Source organism: Macrobrachium rosenbergii, chromosome 39 (genome assembly GCF_040412425.1).
Source record: "Macrobrachium rosenbergii isolate ZJJX-2024 chromosome 39, ASM4041242v1, whole genome shotgun sequence".
In the NCBI taxonomy this organism is placed as follows: domain Eukaryota; kingdom Metazoa; phylum Arthropoda; class Malacostraca; order Decapoda; family Palaemonidae; genus Macrobrachium; species Macrobrachium rosenbergii.
The window spans coordinates 10,704,699-10,725,241 of NC_089779.1; the positions used below are offsets into that span (position 1 = coordinate 10,704,699).

The 20,543-nt window shown below is 36.5% G+C and overlaps 1 protein-coding gene and 1 long non-coding RNA gene across 13 annotated transcripts in view; one reads left to right on the forward strand and one right to left on the reverse strand.

The window, feature by feature from the left end:
- LOC136825738 (protein tweety-like) overlaps positions 1-20,543 on the forward strand; it is a 244,606-nt gene that overhangs the window by 173,569 nt on the left and 50,494 nt on the right. For all 12 annotated transcript variants that reach the window (XM_067082551.1, XM_067082558.1, XM_067082556.1 and 9 more), the window contains 3 exons: positions 7,871-8,089; positions 8,190-8,329; positions 12,981-13,082. In XM_067082551.1, coding sequence (XP_066938652.1) covers positions 7,871-8,089; positions 8,190-8,329; positions 12,981-13,082 — 461 coding nt within the window. The remainder of the gene's footprint in view (positions 1-7,870; positions 8,090-8,189; positions 8,330-12,980; positions 13,083-20,543) is intronic.
- The window catches only part of LOC136825740 (uncharacterized), a 281,369-nt gene continuing 269,020 nt past the window's right edge, over positions 8,195-20,543 (reverse strand). Inside the window, exon 3 of the long non-coding RNA XR_010849439.1 lies at positions 8,195-8,314. This is a non-coding gene — a long non-coding RNA (uncharacterized lncRNA). The remainder of the gene's footprint in view (positions 8,315-20,543) is intronic.

A 20,543-nucleotide genomic window follows, 5' to 3' on the forward strand; every position in this document is an offset into this window, starting at 1 on the left:
TCAAAATTACATTACACTACAGTACTGTAATCATCTTTGAAAACAATACATTGCTATGCTAAATACTTAATGATAAACTTATTTATTCTTGGATATCAGTTATCAAGTATAAACTTTAGTCTTTTACAAACTACTGCAAATATATGGTTAAGTCTAACATCATCTCAGGGTTTTTGGTTATTTTTTGTGTTGCCTGGTGTTCAAACAATGTAACAACAATGAACATGAAATTTTGCATGTGTTTCCAACTTTTTGCAGACATTTATTATTGTTTGAAGTGGTTGTCATTTCTGATAAAGACATGTTCTATGGAGAAACTACAAAGTGTGCTGCTTAGAAGATATACAGCAGCTGCATACCTGAACACTTAAAATAACCTGTGCAATGACATGGCTTACAAAATGTGACAGTAAACCAATGAAGTAGAATTAGGATAGCTAAAAAGAAGAAAAAATTCAGTGTTGTGTTATGTTTGTGTGTTTACTAGAACCTCATCATTGTTAGTACAGTAAATATTTTTTCATTACAGCCCATTAATCATAACATGCCTTACTCCATTTAGAACATATTCCAGTTCTACCAATATAATCCATAGGAGAATGTACCCACTCCTGGCCCCATTTGCCTTTGCATATATACTCATTCCATTGTGTGACTCAGTAGCATTTTTATCTCGGCAAAAATTGCCCAGATTGTTTTGTGTTAACAACACTTGTGCCAGCTTCCCCTCAAGCTAAATTTTTCCATTTACTATTTCTGACCTTTAAACCTTTTCATTATTTTTGCTGTATTTAAAGTGTTTGCATTTTGTGAAGGAACTCGGGATGGTTTTTCTTCTCAAGTAAGTGTATTATGACCACTTCTGTTAGTGAATGCTTATTTGATTTTTAATGTTGACTGATTGATTGAAAGTAAATTATCTTGAACCACAGATACCACATTTAATGCTGCCATAAAGATTTTCATTTTTTCTCTACAACTACCAGGGTCACTGAAGCCATAAAGTTTTTAATTTTACAAAATTATAAAAATAAAATTACATATATATATTAAAGTTTTGAGTAAAATGAAAGAAACTATGAATGTAGATGATTGACAAAGTACTGCATCATAAAGTATATTATTGTTTGATGATAAGAAATAAAAGGACAGTAGGCCAGATACTGTATAAGCAACACATGTAGAATGCTAGATTTAGTATATTAAAATTTATGTTTTTCTCTGTTTGAGAAGTATCTGCATTCATCTGAGTAGGCAAGGTGTACCAGTTCAAGGTCCTATGCTTCATGCTGGCAACTGTCCCTGAAGTTTCCCTATGGTATTGGCACTACTGTATTTGTGTACTGGGCTCACAGCATTGGCAGCTTCCTTCACAGTTAGCTGGACAATTGGCTCATCCTAGCCTCTTCCCCCTTGGCTCTGATCAAGAACCTGGCAGCCCTGCTAAGCCAGTGCTACTGTTGGCTCCTGCTCACAGTGGCATGAATAACATCATCAAGGGAAATTTCAGACCCTCCGAAGGAAAAAACTTGGTGTGAGGTTTGTCGTATAACAATTCTCAAGGGTGTAGCTCCAACTGTAAAGGAATGGAAAATGGCAACAGGGCATCTGGTCTTCACAAACTGGTCTCCTTCAGCAGATTCAGGGTTTGATCTCTCCAGCTTCAGCTTTTGGGACCCTGGAGGGCAGCATCCATGTTGGACAACTTCCTGGTCCCAGTAACAAAGGAAGTGATGACTGACATTCTCAGGAGCAGAGAGAAATGGATGCTGAAGGAAGGGGTCCTACTAGTTCTGTGAAAGTGAAGTCCTCTCATCCACAGACACCTCCAACTAAAGCTGGAAAGCTGTCTATGGACAGGAGAGGAGTGCTGAAGGCATATCAACATGTTAGAGCTACATGTGGAAATCTACATGTTCCCATCCTTCACCCTAAGCTGCTAAGCACTCATGAATTTCAAGAGCTTGAAAAACACCCATATGATCTCCATGCACCACGAAGGCCTCAACAGGACATTTTGGATCTAGTCTCAGACATTCCCAGATCATTTAACCTATGGAGGAAGTTACTGAAACAGTCCCATTTCCACATTTTCTGTGGCAGAATGGGCATAATTTAGCTTCACATGTGTAGATAGATTAGCCAGCATTCCCTCTGAGAGAGAGAGAGAAACTTCTCAGAAACACAGTGGATGCTGTTGCAACATTTTGCAGATCAATGCAAAACTTTAATCATGAAAAATTAGCAAGGTTTGCTATTGGTGTAGCAACTGGAATGCTTCTGCACTTAATGCCTCAATTCCCATAATCACAGACTTCATATTTCTAAGAACAGAAGAGAAGTTGTGAGCCCCTCCTCCTTCAGGCTGTTCCTGAACATGGGAATGAGTAAGACCAATGACATTAAGCATACAGTATCTCTCTGGCTCAAGCAAGTCATATCTACAGTTTATGCCAAAGTATCAAAGGAGGATTTGGTACAGGTGTTAATCACAGCCCACTAAGTCCAAGCAACATACACCTCAGTGGCATTGAAACGTGGTGCGGAGTCAGCATTCATCTCAAGGTCATGGATATGGAAATGTCAGTCCACTTTTTCTCAAATTTACCTCAGAGATGTAAATATCTAGCTGCTTTTTCATTGGGTCCTATAGTTGCTGTAGGGCAAATTGTACATAGGGGTGGTGTGGGGATTCATAATCATCTGAACCTTTCGCTCTTCCTGGCACCCTCAGTGTGTAAGAAGACCCATCAGCCCCACATTTAAAGTGAGCACTCACGCTTGTGCATCTCACTTCCTCTGCTTATTACAAACCATTGCTTTTACTGGCCAGGCCACCTCAGATCTGAACACTTGACAGGGATCCTTCACAGAATGCATCAGCATCCTTGAATTCAAGTCTTCTTTATCTGGGTGATCAGCTCTCTCTCATCCTTTTTCGTAGACAGCGATGCAAGTATCTTATGTTTAACAGGTTGTGATGAACAAGAAATGTTTTAATGTAAAAAATAATTTTCATACAAACCTATTAATTGTAAAGAACATTGCCCACCTCCAATTCCCTTATTCATTCAGTTCCTGAATTGGTTCTAACAAAATCAGTATACATGCAGTGGCAGGAGGGTTCCAGCCAGCTGGGGTAGATGCATTCTTTTTTGGATAAAATTGGTGTATCTGGGATAAGTTCGACAGGGAATAATGAATCTAATGATTATTGAGGTTGTATGTAAAGACATCACTTTTCACTGCAATTCCTTTTGGATGTTTTCTTGTCAAGTTATTGTGTATCACTACTTCTCTTTATCATTTATTGTTTATACTTACTAAATTTTCCATGTGGCATATATATTATTAATATAGGAATTATATCTTCAGAATGTTTGCTTACCTTCATAAAATTCACATGATATTTTTACCTCTCTAGGTGTAAAAGTAAACTGTACAGTATTGGGTGCACTGATGACAGGTAAAAATAGTTAATAAAAGTTCCACATCTATCCCTCAAGTATACATTATTTAGAATTTGCTAGAGTACTTTGGGTTTACATTAAGTGGGTACATAATATAATAACATGTTCATATCAAATACAAACTCTCTCACTTTTATTTGTCATAACAGACAGTTGGGTGAAAAAAGAAATGGTGAATAATTGTTGAAAATGACCAGAGCAGTAAGATGGCACTTGAAACCTTTACTTCTTTTTTGTGATGCCATAGTTTTCATAATTTGTCATCAAAATTGTATGGGCGAAGATAACCAGACTTTTCCCTCATAAGACTTTTTTTTTTTTGTTTAAAGCAAATACAGAATAGTTTTCCTTTTTTTTTTTAGCAGATCCAGTCTGATCACAACCACAGTCATAATGTACTTTTGCTTTTATTTGAATTTTTATTTATAAAATTCAGTCTGATCCCGATCAGGATGGACTTTTATTTTTTTATTTAATTTTTTTTAATTCAGTCTTCTCACACAAATCAGGATGGACATAATCTGCAAAGATGGACAGGACAGTGTACTACAGTCTTTGGGGAATACTGTATTGATACAAACATCAATTAGTATATATAATTTGGAAATGTGTATTGTTATTAATATGTTATGCTAGAGAAGTCACTTATTTTAAGGGTACCAGCACAAAATCTGTACGTAAGGAAATGAAAGAGGCACATGACAAATGATGCTGTATCTCTCATTCTGAAAAGGATTCCCTTGTCTTTAGACATGACCTCCCCAGATTATGTATGAAAGAGCAGCTGTGGTAAAATGAGAAAGATTTATACCTTTTCAAGGCTTTATTACAAAACTAAGAAGTCAAAATAAGTTGGAAAAAAAAAAAACTCACTCATACCATCAGTAAACAGAATCAACTTTATCCTCAAGTTGAACATATACATACATCTAGTTCACTAAATGTATAATGAGGGCTGCCTGGGACGTCACTCACAACATTTAACACATATTTGATGGATGGCAGTCATAGGTACAAGGCACTTCCTTAATAACGCTAGTGGTCATTGGAAGGCAAGAGGTCATTATACTAGTAACTACCATCAACTTCTTCACTTCATAGTTCAATGCTGAACACAGTTGTCTAGATAATCAGTTCACAGCCAGCCTTATGGTTGCATGCTTGTGGTGAGTTTACTAGGTGTCACATTCTTTATGAATACTGAAGTGGAATGGCACACCTATAATATGTATGAGACATCTTCATCCCATAGAAGGTTTGTGACTTACAGTGTCCTTTGTGTGGCACACTGTACTTAATGCTAAAGGTTTCTTGCAGAATTCCATTGGGTTCCAGCTGCATAGCTCTCTGGATTTTACACTTTCATTTGTTCCCTTTTTTTGCTTCCAACTTAGCAGTCCAGCTTCTTTAATTTTATTCTGCTCAAATTTTCACCTTTCATTTAAAAGACAAATTTTTTTTGTTAAGTCCTATGAGTGTCTAGAAATGTGACCCAATGGTTTCATTAAACTAATGTAAGTAATGATTATTTCAAAATAAGACCTCTTCTGATAGGTATGAAAAATGATCAAAACAGAGATAGTAGATCTAAACTTATTCATATATTCCAATCAATGACTTGATGGTGATCTCTTGTCTGATGAATCTGATGAGATAGTGAGACCAGGGGTCAGTTCCTTCACTATTTTAAGTAGTAGCTATTTAGCATACATACAAGGAATAAGGTACAGTATGTCATTTGTGTGACTGCATACAAAATATTGAATAATATTAAGGTTTCATTTCACTGCTAAATGACTCATTTTCAACAACCATTCAGTACTAATTTTTCCTGTCCTAACTAAATGTTATGGCATATATAAAAGGTTGGGGTTTGTATCTGCAATGCAAAATCTTTTTAAAATTCTGTTTTACAGTAAGAAGTAGACTATAATAAATTTCCATTTTTTATAGTTGTGAGCTATGTAATAATGCTAGTACAGTAGAAATCCAACCATTCAGCATCTTTAGGTGGTCACTACCCTCAAGTTCCTATGTTTGCTGGTGCACTGTAAGCAGTTTTTTGTCACTGGTGAATATGTCTACAATAGTTGGCCCTGCTACAGGCCCCTGAGGCTCTGGATCAGTAACCTTCAAGGCATCTGGATCAAGGTCTTCTATCTCTGGTGTATTAACTTCCATGGGCTCAGTATTATATTTTTCTGAGAAACGAGATTCAGCACAATTGCTGGATTGTAAGGCATGAAGAAAGAAATTCAGGGAACTTCCTCCTGGCCATCCTCATCCATGAAAACATGGTACCAGGCCACAATTCACCATGCCTGCTGTAAAGTGGGCTTTTTAACATCACTCCAGGCCAAAGCAGCAATAAAAATGGCCTCTTTTATGGTGAAATTTTTGGTTGAAGTCTGCATGGATATGGTGGAGTTAAGTAACTCTTCTGCATAAGATACATGATAGCTACTTTTTAAATTTCTGAATCACCTTTGAGCTATGGGATGAATCAAAGAGGTGACACCTGAGAGAAAAAGGCTGCAGCAGTTATTCAGGCATTCCCTTGTACATCATACCACACTGAACATTTTTAAATGCTCTTGGGTTCTTAAATTTTCCCCCAAAATGATTTTAAGAGTTCCTGAAGAACTAGCACAGAATAACACTGTTACAAATTTTTTCCTTGAAAACTTCAGTAGCCTTTCCTATGCCCTTGTAAAAGTTCTTTTGAGGGGATGCCTTTTTAAAATAACCTGTCTCATCAGCATTATATACTCTACTCAGGTTCAGGTCTTGCTCAAGTATGATCTATGTGAAAGTCTAACCACATCATTCAGCAGTGTCAGCATTGACACACACAGGTTCACCACTGATGGCTAATTCTAAGCAAGTCCTTAAAGTTTCTGTAACCCACCTAAGAAGACACATGGCACTATGATCGTCAAAAACAATAATCTACTATACTGTATATTGGTATTCTTTATAATTAGTGGGCCTGAAGTAGGCTTCCCTTGGTCATGTTGGGCAATAAACCACATACACAATGCTAAGTACAACTTGTCTAACTTGGATTTCTTAATGACATCCTGCTAAGTTGTCAATGAAATTCCCCAAGTCAGATTTTCCATTTGGCCCCAGATATGACAAAACGTGGAAGAGCTGGTCTCATACTGGTCCTTTAAAATTTTATCACCAACAGCATCTACTTTTTTAATACAGTTATTCTATTTTCTTATGGAAGGACAACATCATATGAGGATATTTCTTCACTTCTCAGTAGCCCTCAGTCCATCACTTAGCATGAAAGCCATCTGTGAACATAAACCACAATGTAATTCTGTTTTCTTATGGCTGGACAACATCATGTGAGGATATTTCTTCACTTCTCAATAGTCCCCAGTCAATTACTTACCATGAAAGTCATCTGCGAACACAAAACCACAATGTTTACAATTTACACCTTATACAACATGATGACAATTCAAGCTGCCACTTGACACAAGTCTGAATGGTGATATGAAAGTGTGCCACATATACAGTATGACCATCAATATATCTCTTAAGCATAGAAGATGACAGCTGGTGTTCGTCTTATTAAAGATTACAAATTCACCTCATCTTTCCACTTAATCTTTCTCTCAGATGCTGGAAATTAGCTGCAGAGCTTCATGAGAGGAGTTAAGCCTAAACTCGTGACAACACTTACCCAAGAAGAGTAGGTGGTATCTTCACAGAACCTGAGTGGAACTGAATGGGATGAAGGGAACTGAATTTATCTTTCAAATAAATTTTTTTTATGGGCAGTTGGAGAATAATCATGGGACTACTGTATTTGTGAAATCTGCTAGATGATCTGGTTTTTTGATAGACTTGATTGCTGAGTGGTTGGATTTTTACTGTATTTAGTTTGTAGTTACATTGTACTGTAATTAAGTCCTGAGGTAGTCCTTCTTGGAGGTTCCTGCTAGTACAATGTTTGTAAAGAACTGAAGAATAGCAGGGAAGCTTGTAACATAGCGATATGAGTATCATTTCAAAGATTCCTGAGCATACTACTGTAACACAGTAACATACAGTTTTCACATTTTTAAAGATAATCACCTTATATCCTGAGGTTTATATATTCATACTTTGGCAATGCAAACAGTATTAACTCAACTTTACTGTGCTTATAATTTTGTTTTATTGAATAACATTTGTGTCATACTTCCAAGGTTAAAATTAATTTGGACTATGCCACCAAAAGGGCACATTACTATATTTTATCCTTTAAATAACTACTGTATAAGGTTTGAGTGATGCTTAATATTCAAAGATGAAAAATCAAATTAAAGTTTTTGATAATAGCATTGTACAGTACTGTGCATATCATTTATTCGATGCTAATTTACCATAATGATTTTCAGGCAATGTCAGATTGGTGTATGAATCCCAACCCATTTTTGGAGAATCAGCTAAGTGGCCTGGTGTCTAGAGATGTGGCATCTTACTACCTACGCTGTGATCCTAACAGACCATCTCCATTTACACGATACTTGACTCATGCTCGACAGGCAGCTGAGTATATTCTCACCTCCCTGAATAAAGTTACTAGTGTTGCAGACATTTATTACGAACGGAGTGAGGTAAGTGTGTCAGCAATTGATCTTGGATTAAACATATAAATTATAATACAATAATGAAATTGTGTGAGAAACAGAGCTAACTTTTATATACCTTTTACAGATTCACCCAAGGCTGGATCACTTGGGTGCCTACGTTAACAAGTCTCAGAGAAGCTTAGGTGTAGTTGCAGCTCTTCTTGAGTGCCAAGCACTTAATCATCAGTATCGCACTGCCTTGTATGGCTCCTGCAATCAAGCAATGTGAGAATTTTAGTGGTTTTCTTACAGTCATTGACAGTACATAATGTAGTATATAATGCACATACAGTATTTGTAAAATGTTATATTCGCTGTACCCATTATTTTACACTCTTACCTGTTAGTGATAGAAAACTTATCCATAATAAACCATGAGAATATATGTAGGAACTTTATGGTAAGTTTTACCTATTGATTGTTACCAATAACTGTTCTCATTATTTTATTTCTTTTTTTCATGACCTCGGTCATAAATGCCTTTCTGGTTTTGTCTTTCTTGTAAGAATTCATATAAATCATCAGGCTAGAAATATATCACAATTTAGTTTTACATGCGGAAGAACATATATGATAGCCACATTCAAGCTGGGATCTACTTAGCAGTGGTACTCCATCCCACCCACAAAGGTGCTCAACTATGTCTGTGGGCACTACCTTCCTCCTCAGCAGTGAGTCTCCATATATGAAAGGCATAGTGTTTGTATCCCCTTAGGAATAAATGCCAAATTTATAAACTAATTTGTATTTTTTCTAAGTAAACAAACTGTAGCCTTTCATACTGGAGGTAACCCACTTCATCATCCTGCTTTGTTTTTCCCCTTAGACCAGAATACTAGTGGTTAGTTTTGGTTGGATGGGAATGGGTATCCCCAATCTCCACCGTGGTTGGATAGGAATGGGCATCCCCAATCTCCACCTGTGGTTGGATGGGAATGGGCATCCCCAATCTCCACCTGTGATAGGATGGGAATGGGCATCCCCAATCTTCACCTGTGGTTAGAGGGAATGGGTATCCCCAATCTCCACCTGGGTACGGCCTTGTTTAGTTAATACACAGCCAGTCCAGTGCATGCATGGCCCCGTAGGGTGCTAGTGCCATCAATGCACCTCATGCTGTGCACTGTAGGCATCACTTAAGGTCCTTTGCAGTGTGCCTTTGGCCCCTAGCTGCAACCCCTTATGTTCCTTTTACTATACCTCCTTTCATATTCTCTTTCTTCCATCTTACTTTCCACCCTCTCCTAACAATTGATTCATAGCGCAACTGTGAGGTTTTCCTCCTGTTACACCTTTCAAACCTTTCACTGTTAATTTCCGTTTCAGCACTAAATGGCTGCATAGGTCTCAGGGCTTGGCCTTTGGCCTAAAATTCTATATTCAATTCAATTCGATGCATGCATGGAAGGATACTCTATATATGAAAAAAATTGGCATATTTCAATGCTTACCAAAATACTGATGTGGCAATGGAAATATTTCATAGTTATGCCTGGTTGTGTTGCTAGGCTGTCCATTTTCTACCTTCTCACTTGCAGATATCATGGGCTGATTGATTGATTTATGAAAGTTTGGTCTGATGACCTGGCACTGGAACCATTTAATTATTCAGTACATGATGAAGAATGATCATAGAATAAAACTGATAAAGTAATTACCAATAGTCTAGGATAGATCAAAATTGGTAAATATAAAAAATGCCAATAGTTTTCATAAAGTCCATTATGTTGTCAATATCACCACCACCATTTAAAACCATGAATGGAACCTGAAAATTCATGCTGCCTTCTCTCATCTATATATTTGGAACAGTCCACCAATACGTGCTCCACAGCAAGGGGGATATTACAAAGATCACGCATTGGTGGCCTGTCACCTACCAGGATGAACTTGTGGGTGACATTGACGTGACCTATCCTCAGTCTACTTAGCCTAGTCTCAACTCCATGCTTTCTTAGGCATGATGATGACTAAAAGTTAACTGATGAACAGGCTTTGATATTTTAATTTCCTTGAGAAAGGATTCCATTTATTTCACCATTTTTTTTTATCATCACTGGACAGATCCATCCCTGGATTTTATGAACAGTTGGATGAGAAGGGCTAAATTGTTGAATGAGTGTGGAATCACTAAACTAATCTGAGTAAACAGTGAAATCTCTGCCATCTGTTTTGTTCTCAGGCTCTAGAGATTTAAATATGGCTGTCAATTCAGCTATGTAAGTTGAAGCATTACTTAATAATTTAGCTACATGGAACTCTTCATTATGCACAAATGCAATGCCTACTCCATCCTTGGTCTTTGATCCGAGTAGACCTAAAGCATTTTCTTTTATACTACAGTACGTACCAGTAATTTTATCACTCTGGCATCCCAGTGATTAGGTTTTGAGGAAGTCAATAAGAGAGGCCATATCAGTATATTTGGGTCTTGCTAGGGTTGGGCACCTGAGGAATGTGCATAAGTCATTGAAAGTGCCTGGGGCAAGTTGGAAGATCCAGAAGAGGGGATTTGTTACTCAAAGGATCCATGTACGTATAATAAGAGAAAAACTTGAATGATAACTGCTTGGGAATATTAAGAAAAGTTAGTGTGTCCTCGACTTATGGCACCACCGACTTACAGCACTTTTTTCAGCGCCGTGAACGGCATTTAACAGTGCCGTAACTCGATGTTACATCAAGTTACGGCGCCGAAGTGCCATTGACAGTGCTAACAGCAAGAATAGACATCAAGCTAACGGCATTTACAGCGCTGTAACTTGATGTAACATCAAGTTATGGCGCCATTAAAGCACTGATAACGGTGAAAAACTGACTTACGGCGGAAAACAACTTACGTTGTGGCACTGAAACAGATCCCCTGCTGCAAGTCAAGGATGCACTGTATCAGTAGCTGTGCAGGAAATTCACATTCTCCATGATAGTCTACTTCCCCAGTAGTCCACTCCATACCTCACCTGTTAGGATAGAGACCATGTGAACGTGGACTCATCCTAGGAAGGATGTATGGGTCCATTGTAGCTAATACTGAGCACTTTACTTGCATGGGTCCATGGTAACTAATACTGAACTCTCTGCATTAACGTGTGTCATATCATCCTCATCCATGTTTGAGGTTGTCATCAGTGTCAGGGTTAGCTCATGTTCTCCGGAGATGGTACAGTATAGTCTACAAGAAAAATATCCATAACTGTATTATAAGAAAAAAAAAAAAGGATAAGAGTGATATTCTAATAAGGATACTACAAATTTTTCATGGAGCTTGATTCTCCACTAATGGCACTAGTAAGAACTGACACCCAAATGTCAAGTCCCTACCAAACCTCAAAAGGGATAACATCAACATTGTTCTAGTGCCTCAAGTATAAGCCTAACTCATTTGATTAGACAGATCATTACATGAACACAACTATTCCCACTTTAATCACACTTGCAATTCCTATCCCTAGAAGCAGCCCACCTCTGGAACTCATAAACCAGGTTTAGGGGATAGTCTTGTATTTTAACTGTCAATATGACTAGCTTATAGATGTATCTCACCAATTATATCTCTCGATAACCAAGACAATGAAAATGGGTGTTACAGAGGTTGAAAAGCAAGATGAAAGGAAGCAACACAAATTCATATTCAGCACAAGGATTTAAAGGTGAAACTAGGAAAAACTGTACAGATGAACTAAGAAGTGGTATTTTAAGAGGATGGAGTGCAAGATAGGTGACAGCTGATAAATATGAAGTGGTAATTGGAAAGAGAGAAAGACTATGGAAAGATATTTAAGATTCAAACTGGGGATAGAACCCCACATTTAGAGAGCCCTCTCGCTTATCACATGGCTTCAGCACAAAATAAAAATATTTATGATGAAGCCATATGCCTTCAGCAAGGTATTCTCGCATTTAGAGGGGCCTAAAAACTAAAACACTTGTAGAAACGGATACCAGTGTTTTTACAAATGAAAACTATTACTGTACAACTGTAATAGTAAAGACTGATGGTACATGACAAAACCTATGACAATTGTAAATAAGTTTCAGGAAAACTGTGGACTATTCATAATGATTATTCATCACCTCAAGTGTTTTAAGTCATAGAAAGATAATCTGGATGTCTGTTACTTATAAGTGATTCATTTATTAAATCTTATGCAGTCAGAGGGAATAAACAGTGATCTGCAATAGAAAGACAAGAATGGATAACAGAGCACAACTTTCAAGACGTGCCTTAATCAACATGTAACCTAAATTATTAAGATTCAGCGAAACCCATACTTTGTGGACATCATGCTAAACACAAAGCATGAAAGAATAAAATTTATTATTAGCTGATATGAAGGATGATGGATAAATTATTATAAGCTTCAATGGGCTACAAAGATCCAAGAAAGTTTTATGTAAAAGTAACTCAGAACTGGTATCATGCATTTTAAGAAAATAAAATACGTAAAAATAGTGTTTGAAGTCATAAAAGGCAGTCAGAATTTTGTATGCTTAAAACTAGCACCCAGACATCAGCATTAATTTATTATTACATGTACAATATATACTGAATAATTGTCAAGACAGTGATTTGACTTGTTCAGACCAATATTCATTGTTTGCTGATTTTTTTTTACCAAAGTATTTCATATTTACAATGCTATTTATGTTTATTGCTTCTATAACCACTTAATTTTGCATGAACTTTTTATGTATATACTGTATTTCAAATAAAACAATGGAGCCCAAGATGTAAATTTAGTACAGTATTTGTTGTATATTCACTGAAGACACATAGTAGGAAAACTTCTTCTATTTTACAGTATAAAAATAGTAGAGAGGAAAAATATATACTTATTTAATCCTATTTATTCCTTAACATATCCTTTCTTTTCAGGTCAGGCATCGTCTACCTTCTCCTTTCTGCTGCAGGAAGTAGTTTACTCTTCACAATTTTGGTTTGGTTTACTTCTCACACCTGGATCTACCTCAACCACAAGTAAGTCAGCCTTCCAATTTTTTAGAGACGAGAAATATAAATGCACAAGGAAAACTGGAATAAATGATTTTGATGGACAAATGTGGTTCTAAAACAGTAAGTACTAAGTAAAATAGCTGAGGCACTTTATATATTGCCATATGCTATACATACATTATACAGTACAGTATTCTCTCTTAAATTACAAGGAATAAATTACATACTTGTATGTACGTGAATGAATAAACGCAAATCCATTGGGCCTGTCCTGAAAGGGTTAAAAATGTAAAGTAGTTGCCTTGGCTGGATAATTTAATACAGTGATACTATGTCTTCCTTGTTTCTGCTGCTGTGGGAGAGTTGTGGGAAGGAGGTGAGGGTGAATTCAGTAATGTAGACTACATATAACAGATGGTGTCTTAAGAGATGCTCCAGAATGCACAATATGTTTACAATAAGAGATTTTTAATGCCTGAAATGTGTAAGAATAGCAATTTGGGAAGAGAAGGTAGTGGGGAATTATGCTGTTATAGAAGGGAGGTCTTTGAAGATGTACATATATCATACCGGTTACCATGGGGGCATACTGCACTCTGAAGCACAGATTAAGAGGACAGTAAGAAAAACAATAGCTGCAGCTTGAATGAAATGGAAAGAGACAGCTAGACTTGTAAATAAGAAATATTCCATCAGTAGAGAGAGAAAATGCATAAATAAAACTTTTATTGCTCTATTCAGAAAACATGGGAAATGGAAAAAATGGAAGAAATTTGGAAGTGACAGCGTAGAATGTTAATCAAGACCAGAGAGTAGTGGGAGGATTGTATTACAAGTAAGGAAATGATGAGATGGGGTATCCAGCTGCTGGAGAATAAACTGAAATCACAAAGGGTGAGATTGGGCATGCAATGAGAAGAGTTGAGAAACGGTCACAAATACAGTAACAGTGGAGATAGCAAGAAGATGACCAGCATTAAGACCTAGAAAATCTTAGAAAAAGGTGAGCTATGAAGACAAGACTTGAAGGAACTTAACTCAAAAAGTGCATAGGGTAGAGGAAAGTGGAGAGAACTCATTCATGTCTAATTCCATAAGGAGGAAACCTGACATGAAAATGTTTATGACAGTGTCTGAGACCTGGGTGCAAGAGCCTTTTCGTCAGTATGGATAGAACAAAGAAGATGTATCTAAGAGTACAGCCTTGACATCAGGGCCATGTGCCCCTTCAGTGGCATACAGGAGGAACCACCCCCTCTTACAGGTATTGAAAGCAAGGGTATGAAGTGCCATACCACGTTCATGTCCTTCTACCTGATAGACTTAGCCCACAAATCCCTAGATACATACACCCTGGGCCCAGCAGGTCATCTAAGGCATAGAGCCCCACCCCCCTCCTACATGGAGGTGGATGGGCTCCACCAGAGGGACTCCAGATTACCTTACTCCCCTCTTTCTTCTCATAATTTAGGATAAAGATGGGTAGGTTTGGGCTCTTTTCCATCCTGTGCATGACTTTTGGCCCTTTTTGCCATGATCAGTATACTCTCCGATAGTGAGCATTTTATGCTTACTCTATTTTCTTTGCCAGTTCATTACTGATGACCTAGCATCTTTGGCACATACGATCTCGGGCGATAGGTTCTTTCCTCTCAAGAACAGAGTCGGCACTCTTAAAATATTCTTCAGTATCTTGCCAAATGCACCAAGGCCTGATGGCATCATTCCACTTCCAAGACTTAGGTCTGGTGAGAGTAACTGCAGATGCCTCTGGGCCTGCAATGATGTGCTTTGTGGTTTATTATGAACTTCCAGTGTCCTTTACAGTGCTGTGTTAGTCTGTACAGTATAAGAAATATATTTTTTCTGTATTTTTTACTGTATACAATATCAAGTGACGTGAGTAGGGATAAAGTTGGACCTTAAAACTGGATCAGCATTACTGAACTCTTCAATATACTTGCATCCAAATCTCAAGGTGTCTGTCAGGGGGTTGATATCAGTAAACAAAGAAAGGCCCATATCAGTAATCAGTATCAAGCAAATGTCATCAACAAAAGCCACTGGCTTAGATGTGGTCTGGAAGTTCATGGCTTACCTGCACAACTTGGTTAGACCTACCAGGGAGGAAAATGTCCTACCCCACTTTTATAGCTGAGGGCAGCCTTGCACAAAGGGAGCCCTCAATCTCATGGACTGGACCTCAGAGGTTACAAAAAATTTAGCAAAAATGTTACATATTGTCTCCAAGAGAACAGTCCTAGTGTTAATAGCCTCCCTTGGCCTAATTTCACACCCAAAAATTACTTCCTTAAACTAGTCCCCCTGTAGGGAGGTAATGCCATCAGTGCACCTTATTCAGCACCTCTAGCTGCAACTCCTTTCATTCCTTTTACTGTACCTCCATTCATAGTCTCTTTCTTCCAACCTGCTTTCCATCCTCTCTTAACAATTGTTTCATAGTGCAATTGCAAGGTTTTCCTCCTGTTACACCTTTCAAACCTTTTCTACTGTCAGTTTCTGTTTCAGCACTGAATGACCTCATAGGTCCCAGTGCTTTGGCCTAAACTCAGTGCATTCTATTCTTAAACTAGTCTCACTTGATGGGTTGATTTATATTTCACACTGCATCACAATTAGGAGTTTCTGATACAGTACTTATTCATGCTTCTGGTTGCTTTCCAGCAATCAGATTTCAATTTTTTTATTTAGGTAATTTTTCATACCATTTTCTGTCCCCTAACAAGAAGGACATGACAGTGTTCTTAACCAATTACCCTTTGGCATACCAAATTTTTAATACAGTGTTTTGTATTTTTTAATACAGTGTTTTGTATTTATTTTGGTCCAAGATTCTGATTTCTGCTGCTCTTCCGATACCAAATATTGAAGTAGTGCTCATACTAATGAGAAAAGCAGTTGGAAGGTATGACTGATTTATTCACTTGCCTCTTTAATGAAATGGGACCATGCTACAATATATGTTTGTTTAAGGTAATTTTCCTACCCTGGTTCCTTAGTCTAGGAATAGTCTAATGACATCAGATTGCCAATCTTGTTGACTACAGATTGAAACATAAATCACCCAAGCCCTTCTATTTTCCTTAGTTTCAGAGAAAATATTTTGTTAAAAAAAGTGAAGTGGGGAATGTGCAGTACACTAATGGCAACAAATTGACTTTAAATCTAAAACAGTGTGTCAATCATAGGAATGAGCACACACCAATGTTTTTGTACTCAGTGTATCCTAAGAAGCAACAACATACTGACTAGTGAAAAGTCTGTCAAAAGTGGATAACCTAGAGGTTAATGGTGGAAATGAATGCCTTACATAAACCGGAAAATACCGAAAATTATTTCCTTTTACCTGTTTTCCCTTGGCTGAAATGGTGTTTTCTTATGCTTTTGGCAAGAAGAGACAAGCCCTATTGTAAATAATTGTTTATTATTATATTTATCTGTTTTTAAATGCTTATTTTTTTGGCTTCCATTTTCACTAATTTTTCCAACACCAGACCAATAATATTCATAATCTTGTTTTATATAGGACCATGTACTCTTCCTCCACAGGTTATCAGTATTCAATAGAAATAAACGTAATACCTGCATTAAACTCACTGACATTTGTAATATACCTTCAATGTATAGGCATAATGGAACCTGTCATTAGTTCATTCCTCATTTTCAAGTTTATTTTCAAGGCTTAAAGTATATTTTTTTGAAAAAACTTTTAACCCCAAACCAGAGGAATGACTTTCATACATAGTAACAAAATCAATCATTTTGTTCTATAAAATCATCAAACAATACAGCAGTACACTTTGAGAAATAATAAAGAAGACCTGTTTTTATTACTTATTAATGTATATTCATATTTATCATTTATATTTGTACACCTGCTGCTGTTGTGATGTGTAAGCTAGTTGCATCACCGAAAACGCATGATAGAGTAATTTTATGAAAGGCTGACTGTATAAGATGTAAGACTGAAATGAAATTATGTAATTGTAGGTGCATATTCCATTACTGAGTATACTGTAGTTCCTTTAAGAGCTGTTATATACCCTGTATTTTGATAATCTTTATAAAAGGGGAAAGATCAGACATTTAGTTAAGTTAATGCCCAGTGTGTGGTTCAGTTTTAACACATTTTGTGCAGCACTGTATTATATGCCATTGCATGTTACAAGTTGAAGCATGATAAAATTTGCACTGCTGAGAGTTACACTGCTACTGCCACGTTTGATGCAAAAATACAATTTTGCTGTGATAACCACTCTTTAACAGTTAGGCATTTTTGACAATCATGTCTTGCAAGTGAACTCAAACTAATGATGTTCCAAGTGGAAGGTCATGTCTGTGCTAGATTTTGGTGTACCCAGTGAAGGATTACTTTTTGCAGTTTTTTCCATTATATATACCCTGTAGCCCAGGAAAGGGAAAGCCAGATATGTATGTGCACTTGGCAGGAGCTTGTATGTAAGTCTGAACCTAACTTGTATGGAAAACAGGGCCTCTCTATGGTCAATTTTGCTATGTAACATGTTTTTGCTGAAATTTTCACCATTTTCAACATCGATTACCACTTTTTGTATTGATACAGTTTTATTCCTTATCTTGAAATATTAGTGTTATCTGCCAGGAAAGTTAGCCTTGGAGAGTGCTCAAATGCAAGTATGCCAAGTCTCATGGAGTAATTTTTATATTTTATTATTATCTTATTACTAACTCACCTCTTTTCATTTCCCTACGTATAGAACTTGTTCTGAAATGAAACATACAAAATGTTCCTAATATATGCCTGTCTCATAATTTTTTCACATTTTATTTGTGATTATGTGCTGCATTTCCTGTCATATAAGTTATACTAAAAAAAAAAAAAAAAAAAAATCCTCCAGAAATCACTCTGCATCTATTACCCTGATGATTAGGTGGGTAGGCCTCGGAGGTTTGGTTACCAGTGCTAGACTAATACCTAAACACCATTGTTTGACACAGTAGTTCCCAAATGACCCCAAAAGAAAGAGAGAGAGAGAGAGAGAGAGAGAGAGAGAGAGAGAGAGAGAGAGAGAGAGAGAGAGAGATAAAATCAAATATAATACAACTGAATTTAGAGTAATGATAGTTTTAATCAAACTGTTGCTTACCTACTGTATCCAGTTGTATTACTGTACATGTATTGTTAAGTTATAAAATATGAACATTGCAATTGTATGCCATTTGCATTCTGGTAATGTTAACATTCTGAAAATCATCAGCTGATTAAATTTTAGTGACATCATCTTTGCCAAATGATAGCTACTCAGCTAATGTCAACATCCTCATTGCTGTTAGTTACTACATGAAATATAATTTGTAGATGCATTTTTTGTAAATTAAAAAAGTTGGATTAAAAATGCAGCTTACCTTTTATTATTCAGAAATGTAAGTTAATTTTAAATTAAGTGAAGATGTGATTTTGCCAGTTTCAAATATTACTTTTGCTTATTCCAAAATGTTTTGCAGCCTGCCCATTGTTCACTTCTTCAGTCACAGGTACAGCCTGTAGCTTAGGTTATATTGGCATACTTTCTTCAGACCTTCTCCATAGCATGAAGGATGAATCAAAATTGTTTGTTTTTACTTATGGAAGTTACCAGTGAGAATTGGAGGTTTTTAACACATTGACAACTGTCACACAACTCATAATGTTTGTGTGCAATAGTTATGATAACTAGCCACAACAAACTGCTGTTTCTCATTTCAGTTGCTTATTTCATTACTGCACTTGCTGTTGCTTGTGCTAGTGTTTTGCATGAAACAGTAAGTGGTTTCTAATTGTAAGACACTAATGAATTATTAGACAATCCTAAGTTTTGGAAGCCTAGTAGGATGTATGACAATTCACATTTAGTCAAGAGCTAATTTATATAAATATTGTATATACAATATTTGTTTTCCAACACTCTGTGGCTTGACATTGTGCTCTTTACCTCCAAGTATGGATGAATCATCAGCTGAATATTAAAACCAAAATTTAATACACATTATTGTGTTTATGCTGTAGATGCAAGATGGACTTTGTTTTTTTTTTTTTTGTATTAACACCTTGCACAGATGAAACATGGCTTTTTCGTCAGCCACACTGATATGAGAGTTATCACTGGTGAACAGTAATGTCAATAAACCCTTGCCAAATTCTGGGGATGTTGTATACTCTAATGCATCTTATATGGCAGGAAATATGTTAATAACCAGGTTTGGTTTTTTTTTTTAGCTACAGTATATCGAAGAACCCTCCTCTGGGGAGGGTTAATCCAGAGCACATGAGGAAAAGGTGAACGAAAAGAGCGAAGCAAAGGGAACAACATGCTCGTTCCTGTTTGCTAAAAGAAACAAATATAGGTCGCAAAACTGAAAAAACTGTCATTTAAGGGTGTTCTTACATTTGCCATCTTATCCAAAGACTAATTTCATACTTATCTTTTAAGAAAGCTCCTTGTCACAACTATAAGTGCCTCCTCAGGTCCCTGGCTTTAACAGAAGTGTGCAAAAAGCTCTCATGTTTAAGTTCCCAGGCCATAGGAATTAAGGAACTACCAAGATATCATTGGAATGAAATGTTATATATAGTTTCATTTCACTTCTTTAAACTTTTAGGCTTTATGATGTTCGTAGCAGTGCTGTCAGTTTAGTTATGTTTTGGCATTCTTGGCAGAACTTTAAGCATCAGTTGCTGCTACTCTGGGAAAGATAAGTAGTTCAATTGAATGTTATCATAATTTTCTATGGTGTACCAGAACTCTGGTATCCATTCTTTTAAGATATATTTTGAATTTCTTACATACAGTATCTGTAATAGAAGATTTCTTATCAGATGATACTATAACTTCCAAAACATTTTAATTTCTTTTTTGAAGACCATACAATTTTTTGTAAACTATATGAACGTTTTGTATTTACATGAACAAAGATTTTATTTTTTACTAAAAGTTCTGTTATGAAAATTTCATCAGCTATAAAGACTGAGTCTATTTTCAATACTGTACAGTATCGTAATCTGCATAAATCTGAAAGATGGAATGGGATTCATAGGGTGCCCCTGTAGTCAGATCTGATATATCATACTGTGGTTATCAAAACAAGTGGGAGATGATAATCACTTTCTTGAGATGCTGTGATGTATGATACTGGTAAAATAAAAGTTTCCAGAAATGTGTTCTCTTTGGTGAGGGCTATCCCTGTTAATTAAATGCCGATACAGTAATTGTGTGAGTGTAGGTTTCTGTTTTTTTCTTGAAGCATGTACAGTACAGTGTATACAAGAGAGGACTGCACTGAGGTTTCATCACAGTTATACAGTAGTTTATTCCTAAATATGATTTCATTTAAAGTTCCACACTGTAAGGTTGAATTTTTTTATTATTATGAATGAGTGCTGCATCTGAGTGAATATATCAACTAGTATTTTTTTTAGAAGAGAGTTGTTGTTTTCCCTGTGGCTAG